The sequence below is a fragment of the Zalophus californianus genome, chromosome 1, assembly GCF_009762305.2.
Source record: "Zalophus californianus isolate mZalCal1 chromosome 1, mZalCal1.pri.v2, whole genome shotgun sequence".
Classification (NCBI taxonomy): Eukaryota; Metazoa; Chordata; class Mammalia; order Carnivora; family Otariidae; genus Zalophus; species Zalophus californianus.
This window is the reverse complement of record NC_045595.1, coordinates 89,115,095-89,128,805: the sequence shown is the minus strand read 5'-3', so window position 1 is coordinate 89,128,805 and position 13,711 is coordinate 89,115,095. Positions and strand designations below refer to the sequence as shown.

Sequence of the window (13,711 nt, the reverse complement as noted above, 5' to 3'; positions counted from 1 at the left end):
GGGATGTATTACAGAAAAAGAAAACCCAGGGAACTCACTACCATGTTGTTCTTCTAGCTTAGCCAGTCTGCTTCCTTCTCTTTACCTATCAGAGTCTTCCAATGTTTGCTTTATAAATAATGCCCAGGTTTTTAGTTGTATTCAGCAAAAGGAATAGGGAAAGGTGCATCTATTTCATCTTTCTGGAAGTAGAAGTCACTGGAAGTAACAACATTATTAATCTATGTATACCTATAAGCTACACTGCAGAACTCTCTGGGAAAAGCTGGATTGGGGGATGGGGCTTGGAACTGAAGTGGAGGCTCCCCGACTCCAAATGTGGGCCTTGGAACCCACACATGCAGGCATGTGTGCAGAGCATATAAATTTAACAACTTAGATGAAATGGACCAATTTGTCAAGATTCATAAACTACCAAAACTCACTGAAGTGAAATAGAGTATTCTACAACTATTAAAGAAGTTGAATTCATAGTTTAAAAGCTCCTGAAATAAGAAATGACTGGGCCCAGATGGTATCACTGGTAAATGTTACTAAATAATTAAAGAAGAAAGAACACCAATTCTATGTAATCATCTCTTCCACAAAGTAGAAATAGAGGAAACACTTGCCAACTCATTTTATGAGGCTAGAATTGCCCTAATCCAAAACCAGATAAGAACAAACTAGACCAATATAGATGCAAAAACCTATTAGGAAATAAAGTCCAGCAATATATAAAAAGAATATTATACCACAACCAAGTAAGATTTATCCCAGGAATGCAAGGCTCATTCATATTCAAAAATCAATTACTAAGAAAAGTAATTATTGTAATCTGCCATATTAGCCTGAAAAAGTACATGATCATGTCAGTTGATCCAGAAAAGCACTTGACAAAATTCAGTATGTATTCATAATGAAAACTCTCAGCAAACTAGGAATAGAAAGGAATTTATTCAACCCAATGCGGAGCATCTAAAAAATTCTACAGCTAACATGCTTATGGTGCAAGACTAAATGCTTTTCCCCCAAGATTAGGAACAAAGCAAGGATGTTTACTCTAACCACTCCTATTTATCATCATAGAGGGGAAGTCCTAGCCAATGCAGTGAGTCAAGAAAAAGAAAGTACATATATTTGGGGGGGGGCGGTATAGGTAAAACTGTCCATATTCACAGACAACATGATTGTTAGAAAATCCTTAGGAATCTATCAAACAAAACAACCTTCCTAGAATAGAACTTAAGCAAAGTCATGGGATACAAGATCAACACACAAAATCAATTGTCTATATACAAGCAGTGAACAATTGGAAACTGAAATTTAAAAATGCTATTTATAATACACTTTTAAAAAAGCACAAATCTAACAAAATGTGTAGTATCCAAATGCTAAAAATTATAGAATTGATAAAGGAAACCTAAATAAATATAGAGAAATACTGTGTTCGTGGACTGTTAGACTAATAGTAAAGATGTCAGCTGTCCTCAAATTCTTCTACAGATTTAACATAATACCAGTCTGAATCCTGGCAGGACATTTTTGTGGATATAATGGCAACCTGTCCTAAAAATTATGTGAAATGCAAAGAAACTAAAATAACAATTTGAAGAAGAAAGTTGTAGGCACATCACTACCTAATCTGAAGACTGTGTGGTATTAGCAAAAGGAGAGACACATAGGTCTTTGGAACAGAACAGAGTCCAGAAATAGACTCATAAAAATATGAGTCAAACAATTTTTTATATAGGTACAAAGCCAGTTCAATGGGGAAAGGTTAATCTTTATAGTAAATGGTGTTGGAATAGTTGGACATTCATAGGCAAAAAAAAAAAAAATGAACCTTGTCCTAAACCTCACACCTCACACAAAATTTAACTCCAAATAAATCATAGATCTAAATGTAAAAGGTAAAACTATAAAACTTTCGGGAAAAAAAACAGGGATAAATGTTTGTGACAAGATTAGGCAAAATGTTCTTAAGACATGCCCCAAGAGCACAACCCATAAGAGAAAAAGTTGACAAATTGGATATCATTAAATTTAATCACATTTGTTCTTTGAAAGTCACTATTAAGAGAATGAAAATGTTACAGACTGGGAGAAGATATTTGCAAATTGCCCACGTGACAATTGACTTGTATCCTTAATAAAGAGCTCTCTAAACAGCAGTAAGAAAACAATCCAATTTAAAAAGTGGGGAAATGACATGAACAGACGTGTCACCAAAGAGAATATATAGATGGCAAATAAACTCATCAAGAGGTGATCAACATTAGTCATAGGGAAATGCAAATTTAAACTACCATGAAATAGTTCTACATACTGTTAAAATGACTAATACATAAAAAAAAAAAACTACCAAGTGCTAATGGTTTGGAAAGCAGCTGAAACTATTATACACCACAGGTGGGAATGCAAAATGGTACAGTTGGTCTGGAAAACTGACAGTTTCTTATAAGCATTTACCAGATGATCTAATAATTCCATTTCCCACAGCTGCTTTAAAAAATGAAAAGTATAGTCATACAAAAACTTGTATGCACATGATTACAGAAGCTCTGTTAATAATCACCAAAAACTAGAAACAACCCAAATATCCTTCAGCAGGGGAATGGATAAACAAACTGGTACATCCTTACAATGGAATATTACTCATTGATAAAAAGGAATGGACAGTTGGTACACATAACAACTTGGTCAGTGATACTCAAAAGCATTATGCTGAAAGAAGCCAGTCTCTAAATACATACTACATGAGTCCATTTATATGACATTCTGAAAAAGGCAAAAACTATAGTAATTGATAACCCATCCGTGGTTGTGAGTTTAGGGGTTGGGGAGGGTGTGACTAAAAAGGGGCAGCAGCTCTAAGGGGAGATGGAACTGTTCTGTATCTTGATTGTGGCTACAGCAATCTATACATGTGGTACAATTCATAGAACTGTTCACCAAAGGTAAAGGTCATTGTTGCTAAATAATAACACAACAAAGGACTGCTGCACCTTCCCCACACTGACATTGTCCCGGGGATCATCTCAATTGTCTATAAGCAAGTTCACCATCAGACATTTATCCAAGTCTCAATGAGACTATGAGATAAGCATTCAGGAGGGCCAGTGAGGAATGTTAGAGCAATAAGATGGTTGCTCAGTTCAGCCATCTTGACCTTCAGACATCAAGATATCCAAAATAAATTATTTTTCTGAGCAAATAAAATATCTTTCTAAAGTCTGGCAGTGTTAACTTTAGCATTGCACAAGTACATGGTTGGCTGGTATATATCAAATGAATTAACTCTTCCATTAAAAAACAGAGTAAGGCTTAGGAACAGTCCTTGGCCTAGAGTGTTTCACCAAGCTACAAGGTCGTGTTAGATGTGGACTCATGCCAGCTTAGCCATTCCTCCTATTTGCTGCTCTTTGCTCCCCTGCAGGAGGTTGTGGCTCACTGGATTGCTGAAAGCCGCATTGCCATTGAGAAGATACGTTTGTTGATCCTGAAAGCCGCAGACAGCATTGACACCCTGGGCTGGGCTGGCACTAGGAAGGAGGTGAGGCCCCTTGGACCACTGTCTGCCAAGCCTTCTTCAGTTTCTTTCACCCACTGGGCATTTCAGGTTTCATGGTGGCTTGATGGCACTCAGAATATTGAAAACAATTTCTGTGATTTTGGTTTCAAGATTATAAATATATGTCACTTGCTAGTTTTCCTTTCACTTGCCTGTTTTAGGGAATGATTTTCAGGATATAGAACATCTTCAGCATTCTCGAGATGCAGCAACAGGGAGGAGGGAAATCCAAGACTATACAGACTTGGAATTATACCCAGTATGTCACTTTCTGCCATGTGGCCTTGGGCAAAGTATCTGACCTTGCTACCGTGTAGTATAAATGCTTCGTAAAAGATGCCTCTCATCTCCTATCTTTTTATGTTTCTGGCTTATATGGAGTAAGACTGTAATCATTTAATTCTAAAAACCAATAAAAATTGCTAAGAGAAAACTGATTAATGAAGGCTCTTGAATTCTTTTTATGATCCCTAAGGTGATGAATGTGATTTATCAGCTGCCTTAAATCCTTTTGGAAACAAGGTAGGTCATAAATAATAAAATATGATTTGGAAGAGATATCTCTTTCCAGAATGTCTATATTGACTGAAATATGGCCATTATTAGCCTCATTACAATGGGTCTCTTTGTTGGCTTCCATCAAAGATCCTGTTTCAGTGATGAATTCATGTGGGAAAGTTCCCTTGTCTCATTTCACAAAGAAAATACAGATTATATCAAATTCTGCCACATTGTGTATTGTCTAAGAAAGGAACATTCTTTTTATATCTTGCTTATGTAGATTGCAATGATTAAAGTGGCCACCCCTCGGGCCGTCTGCAAAATTATTGACCGGGCGATCCAAGTGTGTGGAGGTGCAGGTGTTTCCCAGGATTACCCTCTGGCTAACATGTAAGTAGATGTCACTTAGTAATCATCTACATTTGACAGTCTTGGAATGGAATTAAAAATCTACAGCTGCCTTGACCCTAATTGTTTCATAAGAAAAGAAAGATACTAAAAATATAATTCAAGGCTAAATGAGGTAATATAGGTACCCAGCACCAATAAATAGTTGCTCTTATGATTACAGTTATCATTTCGCTCAATGATGTTAACTTTTACACCGAGGGGGTCCATTGGGGTTCATGAGCTAGTGAGGAAATGGCACTGGGGGTTCACCCTGAAACCAGAATGATCATACAGGAGCACACATGGCAGAGGGCACCCAGAGCCAGGCTTGGGTATGTCCTTAGGACTGTGTGCCACCTCCACAGGGATGCCTCAGGCCAGTGACCATCTCATGTCCAGATTCTGGTTGCTGGGAGTCAAGGAACACTCTGCAGTGCCCATCACCGCACAGTGCCCCTGCCACCTTCTCTCCCACACTGGAGACAGAAGTCTGGTGCCACACCAGTTTTTCCCATCAATTTTTAACCATAAGAACTAAATATCTAGTACTACATATGTCTAGTATATAAGTATTACATATTTATACTTCACTCCCTGTGGCTTACCTAAGATATCTCTTAGTTCTAGCAACTTCTAGAACCCTAAAGCAAACCAAGACTGAGATTAAGCCCATTGCACTGAGCCATTTAAGATTCCTCTCCCCAAAGTGAGAACTTTCGGTGGCATTTCACATGCCCTTGGACTTAACTCTCCTTGATTCTCTCTGTGCTCTTTTTCTTATCACTGCCTTGGCAAGATTTCAAAAATGAATAGTCTTGGCTTAGAGTCACAGTGACTGATGTTAAAGTATCATGTTCCTCATTGATAACTCCTGCCATTCCTGCTCCTTTTAGGTATGCCCTAACACGGGCTCTGCGCTTAGCGGATGGGCCCGATGAAGTGCACCTCTCGGCAATCGCAGCGATGGAGCTGCGGGACCAAGCTGGAGGCGTGAGGTCCAAGGTGTAGGAGGCGGCAGTGTCTCACCTTTACACAGACATCACTGCCGCTAGCATTTGCACCGGTTTGAGCGCAGGATTAATTACTCATTTTCAGTAAACATTTGAGCATCTGTTTTGATCACTAGGTTTTGTCATTCAAGGGTCACAAAGGTTTAAGTTAAATATGAAATTCTATAGCTGCCATCGTTCAGTCTATTACCGATGTGTTGAGCCTTTATTTTTAAAACACGCAACTTGTAAAGAAATAACGAAGTAAACTGGAGCGCTAAAGCATAGGCCTAAAAATATTTTCACTTTTTGATTCCCAGGATCTGTTCCATTTAAATAAATATTCAAGGAGTCATTGCTCTGTAAAAAATACGGTGGGATGTCCTTTCTAACGCTGGTTGTAGGGGGTGGCTTAACACTTTGTAGGACCACAGTGTTTGCACTGGAGAAAGATGCATGACTGAATCATTTTAGAATTCGTATAAGCCTCTTCATAATTCAACAGAAAGCATTTATACATAAAATCTGAATGCATTTTAAAGTTTACTAGAAAACATGGCCCATTATGAGAAAACATAATTAAGAAGGTTTTTAATTATGTATAATATATTGATGAGCACAGTGGATAGTTTAAGCTACAAGAAAGTTATTTAGTTTTGAGAAGAGATTACAAACCATCTGTTCTGAATGCCATCCCGTTAATATCAACACCCTAAGCAAACATCCTACGGCTCTTTAAATCAGTGCTGCCCAATACAGTGGCCACTGGCCACAAGTGACTCTTGAGCACTTATTTGTACCTAGTGCAACTGAGGAACTTTTGATTGTGTAAAATTTTAATTAAATATCGTTCTTAACTAAGTTAACTAGAAAACTTTTAAGTATGCTCGCAATAACTTGGGTATGTGAATTGACTTTTTCAAATGTAAATTTTATGAAATCTAAATATGGAGCAAGTATTTTGCCTGGAAATTCAGCATCCAAATTAAGAAACAAAGTAAATGTGAAATACATACCAAATTTTGAAGACTTAGTGTGAGAAAAAAGTAAAATATCTCATCAATACTTTTTAAGTAGTGATTATATATGGAAATGATAAAATGTGGATGTAAGGCATACCTTGTTTTATTGTGCTTCACTTTTTGCACTTCTTACAAATCAAAGGTTTATGGCAACTCTGCATCAAGCAACTCAGCACCATTTTTCCAACAGCATTTGCTCACTTCATGTCTCTGTGTCACATTTTGGTAATCCTTGCACTATTTCAAACTTGTTCATTATTATTATATTTGAATTGCTGCAATCTCATGATAAAACTTGAACAGATGAGGAGTTGCTTCTTATGGATGAGCACAGAAAGTCGTTTCTTGAGGTAGAATCAACTCCTGGGGAAGATGCTATAAGGACTGTTGAAATGACAAAGATTTAGAATATGATATAAACTTAGTTGATAAAGCAGTGGCAGGATTTCAGAGGTTTGACTCCGATTTTGAAAGTTCTGCTGTGGGTAAAATGCTATCAAATAGCATCACACGCTACAGAGAAATAGTTCATGAGGAAAAGAGTCAATTTGTGCAGCAAACTTCATTGTCATATTTTTAAAAATTGCCCCAGCCAGGCCAACCTTCAGCAACCACCACCTTGGTCAGTGAGCAGCCATCAACACGGAGGCAAGACCCTCTACCAGGAAAAAGATTGTGACTCACTGAAAGTTCACGTGATGGTTAGCATATTTTTTTTAGCAAAAAAAGTATTTTTTTTAAGATTTTATTTTTAGGGGCGCCTGGGCGGCTCTGTTGGTTAAGTGTCTGCCTTCAGCTCGGGACATGATCTCAGCATCCTGGCACAGAAACTGGGTTCTGATTCCTGTGTGTCACATGGGCCTCCTAAACTCCTAAATTTGCCTTTGATCCTTAACCTCTCTGCATCTCATTTTTCTTTCTGTACCCTGGGATTAACTATTAAATCCAGAGGACCCTTAACCTACTGAGGGTTTATTGTGACAATCACTGAAGCCATGTAGAAGCACTCAGCTATTTCTGAACCACAGTATTTTTATAAGGTATCCTCATTTGAAGCAGATAAAATCTTATAACCCAAGCTATAGAACCTTATTTCTAGTTTTAAAAGTTGTGACTTAGAAGAAATCAGGATTTTTTCTGAACAATTAAAATTAAAGGTTATGTGTTGTACTTAAAATTTTGTGATAATTTTTTCCTGTGCCTTTGAGGAAAACTGGCTAAATTGCTGGCTGACTTATTTCATCTATTTTTATTTATGTCTGCCATAAACACAGCCATCCCTAAGGCAAGTCATTCCATGTGGCCGATATTCACTTCTCTTCCCTAACTTTCATTTATTTAGATATGACATTATAAAGAATAATATGGGTTGTTTTGAAAAGAAAATTCCAGTCTCCAAGAATGAAAAGATCAAAGGACGCTTTGCCTCAGCCACGGTGAACGGATGGACTGACTCTAAGTGTGGGAGCTCAGAGCCATTTCTAGGATGTCATCAGGCTGTCCCTGGGAGTCACTGTGCAGCAGTACACCCGGAACGGTCAGCCAGGTTTGCCGTGCTCCCTGGTTCCGAAAGGACAAGTTGCCCTCTATAATAACCACCCGGCAGGAGGGCAGGAAGAAGGAGAGCTCACCAGGCACTGCTTTACCCAGCAAGACCTTGCCAAGATTTGCATTTGGTCAGCAGCAGGGAGGACGGGCCCCGTGACAGCCTGGCAGGGAAGTTCCCAGGAGGCTCCCGACAAAAGCGGTCATGGAAGTTGTGGCAGTGCTTGTCCCGCGGTGTAGCCAGTTAAGGATCTCTTTGATAGTTGATATTTTAACCTTAGCAACATACAGCAGAAAGTATAATCATGAAGGAGCAGATTTTCTCATCAACCTGTGATTATTTATAGAGGCTTCCCCAGGTCCACATCACCCTAGCTCTTCCCGAACTGTGGTCTACTTACATGTCCTAGGCATGCCCGTTTTTTGTCCAGGAGAACCAGAGTACCTGAAAAGCAGCAAAGTCCATGGCAGCATTTAAGTATTTTATTATTTTTTTCTATTATTTTTATTTCAAGTTTTCATATAAATTCTAGTTAGTAAAAAAATCTAGTTAACATATGGTGTAATACTGGTTTCAGGAGTAGAATGTAGTGATTCATCATTTATATATAACACCCAGTGCTCATCACAACAACTGCCCTCCTTAATGCCCATCACCCAGTTATCCCATCCCCCACCCACCTCCCTCCATCATCCTCAGTTTGTTCTCTATCCTAAAGAGTCTCATGGTTTGCGGCCCTCTTTTTTTCCCCCTTCCCCTATGTTCATCTGTGTTGTTTCTTAAATTCTACATGAGTGAGATCATATGGTATTTATCTTTCTCTGACTTGTTTTGCTTAGCATAACACTCTCTAGATCCATCTGTGTCGTTGCAAATGGCAAGATTTCATTCTTTTTGATGGCTGAGTAGTATTCCATTATATACATATACCACTTCTTCTTTATCCATTCATCAGTTGGTAGACATTTGGGCTCTTTCCATAATTTGGCTATTGTTGATAATGCTACTATAAACATCAGGGTTTGTGTGCCCCTTTGAATCTGGTATCCTTTGGATAAATACCTAGTAGTGCAGTTGCTGGGTCATAGGGTAGCTCTATTTTTAACTTTTTGAGGAACCTCCATACTGTCTTCCAGAGTGGCCGCACCAGCTTGCACTCCCACCAACAGTGTAGGAGGGTTCTCCTTTCTCCACATCCCTGCCAACATCTGTTGTTTACTGTGTTGTTGATTTTAGCCATTCTGACTGGTGTGTGGTGGTGTCTCATTGAGGTTTTGATTTGGATTTCCCTGATGCCGAGTGATGTTGAACACTTTTCATGTGTCTCTTGGCCATGTGTCTTCTTTGGAAAAATGTCTGTTCATGTCTTCTGCCTGTTTCTTAACTAGATTATTTTTTGGGTGTTGAGTTTGATAAGTCTTTATAGGTTTTGGATGCTATCCATTTATCCAATATATCATTTGCAAATATCTTCTCCCATTCCATAGATTGTCTTTTAGTTTTGTTGTTTCCTTTGCTGTGCAGAAGCTTTTTATCTTGATGAAGTCCCAGTAGCTGATTTTTGCTTTCGTTTCCCTTGCCTCTGGAGTCGTGTCTAGTAAGAAGTTGTTATGGCTGAGGACGAAGAGATTGCTGCCTGTGTTCTCCTCTAGGATTTAGAAGGTTTCCTGTCTCACGTTTAGGTCTTTCATCCATTTTGAATTTATTTTTGTGTATGGTATAAGCAAGTGGTCCAGTTTCATTCTTCTGCATGTTGCTGTCCAGTTTTCCCAACACCATCTGAGACTGTCTTTTCCATTGGATATTCCTTGCTGCTTTGTTGAAGATTAATTGACCATAGAGTTGTGGGTTCATTTCTGGGTTTTCTATTCTGTTCCACTGATCTATGTTTCTGTTTTTATGCCAGTACCATACTGTCTTGATGATTATAGCTTTGTAATAGAGCTTGAAGTCCAGGATTGTGATGCCTCCAGCTTTATGTTTCTTTTTCAAGATTGCTTTGGCTATTTGGGGTCTTTTGTGGTTCCATACAAATTTTAGGATTGTTCTAGCTCTGTAAAATATGCTGGTGGTACTTTGATACGGATTGTATTAAATGTCTAGATTGCCTTGGGTAAGCATTTAAGTTTTTTTTTTTAAGATTTATTTGAGAGAAAGAGAGCACAAGCAGGGTGGAGGGGCAGAGGGTGAGGGAGAAGCAGGCTCCCCACTGAGCAGGGAGCCCGATCCCAGGACTCTAAGATCATGACCTGAGCCTAAGGCAGACACTTAACCAACTGAGCCACCCAGGCACCCCAGCATTTAAGTATTTTAATAGAAAAGTTGCATAAGGCTTGCAAAAAGAAAAAAAAAAAACTTTTCTCAGCGTTTCGTGAATTAAGATACAACAGATTCTGGGAAGTTCAGAAGGAAGGCACTTTTTACCCAGGCTTCTGAAGGGATTTAAATTAGTAAAGGTCTTAAGTAAATGATATTATAAGGTGAAATGTATTTAAGAAAATGTCTGCTATGGACAAATGCCCTCTTTCAATCAAGCCAGGTAGCCTTGGCCAGGCTTCTTTCATGGGCATTTGATGATCCCTCACCAAGGAGCAGACTACAGGGGGTACACCAATCAGTGGGCCCTCCTGTTAGTACTTTGGGCCAGTGTTTGTCTGCTGCAAGTCTTTTCCACCATTTCTTTTGCCTGAATTACCATGGTAGTCCAAATGGGCTTCTAGATTGTTCTCACAGCAGTCAGCGTGACCCTCTCAAAATGTCCCAGTGGCTTTGCATCTCATTTAGAATAAAATCCAGAGTCCTTGTCATGGCCAACAAGGTTCCATCTGAGCTTGTCCCCTGACACTGTCTGAGCTCATCCCCTGGCTCCCTCCCTTCATTATGGCTTCCTGTCCGCTGTTCCAATATGCAACCCCAGCCAGGCCTCTGAGGCTTGCTTCTATATACTGTTTTCTCTGCTTGAAAAGATCTAACCTGAGATTTCCAGATGCCTGCTCACAAGTCACCTTAGCAAAGACTCCTTTCTTGACTACTTGCTCTAAATTAGCACCACATGCTCTGTCATTCTCCACCTCTGTATCTGCCATTCTCTTCTCACAGTACTTAACACCTGGCATATTTCATATCTACGTATTTATGGTCTGCTCAATATCATGTAAGCACCACTTTTCCCTTCCTGTAGTCACTTATTTCACCTATTTTGTGTACTGGGGTTCTCCTCAGTGCTTGGAACCATGCGTGGCCTCTAGTAAGCACTCAAAAAAAGGATGGACGGATGGGATGGATTGGATGGATGGGCATGGATGACCCCTGATATGCAATTGGTGAGGGGGCAAAGGATTTACATATAGGCCCTCAGATGGATCAGAGCAGAAGCTTAAGCTCTGGCGCATGAACACAGACCTAGAATGGGTTACACGTAGCCGGAGAGGACTTGGATAGGTGCACAGCAGTTTGGGCAAACCAGGTGATGAAATGTTTGATGAGTATTTAACAATCCAGGGGAATGCACACACTTTTGAAATTTTCCTGCCTTCCAATCCAATCTAATCATCCAGAGTGCTGTGACCAGCTCTCCATACAAAGGAAGGTCAGGACTCCTAAGAAAAATAAAACCACTGTTGGTGATCGCTAGAATTTCCAAGTTTCCAAATAAACAGGATTCTGGGAAATGTCCTCACTTAATTCAGGACAAAGAGCATTTAGGGTTTGTGACCCCACCTCAATATTTTTCTTTCTCTTTTTTTAAGTATCTCTCATTATGTGTTTATCATGAAGAAAATCCACACACATTCTAGTGTAAGTGTGTGGTGTGATAAGCTCTGCGAAACAAGGGCTTGTCTCTGCCTTATCTTCACCGAAAACGTGTGAACAAAGAGTGATTATCCTGGAGTGCTGCCTCTCCCTCAGGATAGCACTTCAGCAGCACTCCTTCCCTGCTGGGCTGATGGCTGCCACGACCCCAGGGAAAACTGTTTCACTTTTTCAAAATGGGTGAAGGTGGAGATTGCAGATGCCTCTTTCACCCAACGCCTTACCTCTGACTTCAGTTTCTACCATTCTTTTTCCTTACCCCAGTCAACCACATTGGTCTTCTGCTGTTTCTCCAGTATCCCAGACTTTTTTTTCTTAAATTAGAAGTATTTGTTTCTTATTAAAATAGGGTCTTCTCATGTCCATCGACGGATGAATGGATAAAGAAGATGTGGTATATATACACAATGGCATATTATGCAGCCATCAAAAGGAATGAGATCTTGCCATTTGCAACGACGTGGATGGAACTGGAGGCTGTTATGCTGAGTGAAATAAGTCAATCAGAGAAAGACATGTATTATATGACCTCACTGATATGAGGAATTCTTAATCTCAGGAACAAACTGAGGGTTGCTGGAGTGGTTGGGGGTGGGAGGGATGGGGTGGCTGGGTGATGGACATTGGGGAAGATATGTGCTACGGTGAGCGCTGTGAATTGTGTAAGACTGTTGAATCACAGATCTGTACTTCTGAAACAAATAACACAACATATTTTAAGAAAAAGGAAAAAGAAGAAGATAGCAGGAGAGGAAGAATGAAGGGGAGTAAGTCAGAGGGGGAGACGAACCAGGAGAGATGATGGACTCTGAAAAACAAACTGAGGTTTCTGGAGGGGAGGAGAGTGGGGGGATGGGTTAGCCTGGTGATGGGTATTGAGGAGGGCACATTCTGCATGGAGCACTGGGTGTTATGAACAAACAATGAATCATGGAACAGTACACCAAAACAAATTATGTAATATATGGTGATTAACATAACAATAAAATTTTTAAAAAAATAGGGTCTTCTCATGAGGATGGAATGTGCAAGAGAGGCTTCCTGGGTTTCCTCATCCCAGCAGGCTGAGGCTCTCCATTCAAAACTTTTCTCCCTGTGTAGGAAGGAAAGTTCCCTACCTACTCCTGGGAAATTAGGCTACTCTAATTTTACTTTTGATTCTTTGTATGCATTAAGGGAAAAAAGAAATCAAAACAAAACTATTAACAGGCTATCTGTCCCTAAGCACATATGCTCAGTCCAGGGGTGGGCCTCAAGTCCCCATCTCCGTGTGCTGGCCAGGATTAGATGGTACCCTAGAAATAAGGTGTTCCTGGCTAGGGATCAAAGAAGACCCTAGCTCCCAGTCACCTGGTTGAAAACATGCATAGCACCTTCAATGAGAGTCTGAGATTCCCTCTTTAGCAAGGAGTACTCTGGGTATAGTAGGGCAGGGCTCTGGCCACAGGTGGTATCTGGTCTAGAAGCTACTGACTCCATTTCCTAATCCTCTTGAGATTCTTTAAGTTGACAAGGAGTGAACACAAATTCCAAAATGACACACCAAGCTATACAAGGCTGAAGAAGTCATTAAGGCAACAGTCTCCCCAGCTCCAAGCACAGAACTCTGACCCCACCATCCCCCTCCTTTCACCCTTCAGGACCATCTAGTCCTGCCCAACACTTCTCCTCAGTGGCAGCTTCCAGCATGCAGAAGCCCTGAGCAGCCTTCACCCTCACAAGTTAGGAGTGGACTAATCAAGGAACTTTATGCCAACTTCAAGTCCAAGGTCCTACCTCAAGCTCTCTGCACTTGCTTTTCTGTTTGCCTAGAAAACTCTTTCCCCACCCCATATTCTCAAGGCTTCCTCCCTTCCTGAAAATGTGACATTCTAGGTTTTCCTTCTGTGATCATCCC

General features: G+C 40.1%; 1 protein-coding gene across 1 annotated transcript in view; it reads left to right on the top strand.

Moving 5' to 3' along the window:
* ACAD11 (acyl-CoA dehydrogenase family member 11) overlaps positions 1–8,529 on the top strand; it is a 99,911-nt gene extending 91,382 nt beyond the window's left edge. The window contains 3 exon segments of the mRNA XM_027585903.2: positions 3,419–3,535; positions 4,335–4,444; positions 5,338–8,529. Of these exon segments, the coding sequence (XP_027441704.1) occupies positions 3,419–3,535; positions 4,335–4,444; positions 5,338–5,452 (342 nt within the window). The 3' untranslated portion in view covers positions 5,453–8,529.
* The last annotated feature ends 5,182 nt before the right edge of the window (positions 8,530–13,711 follow it).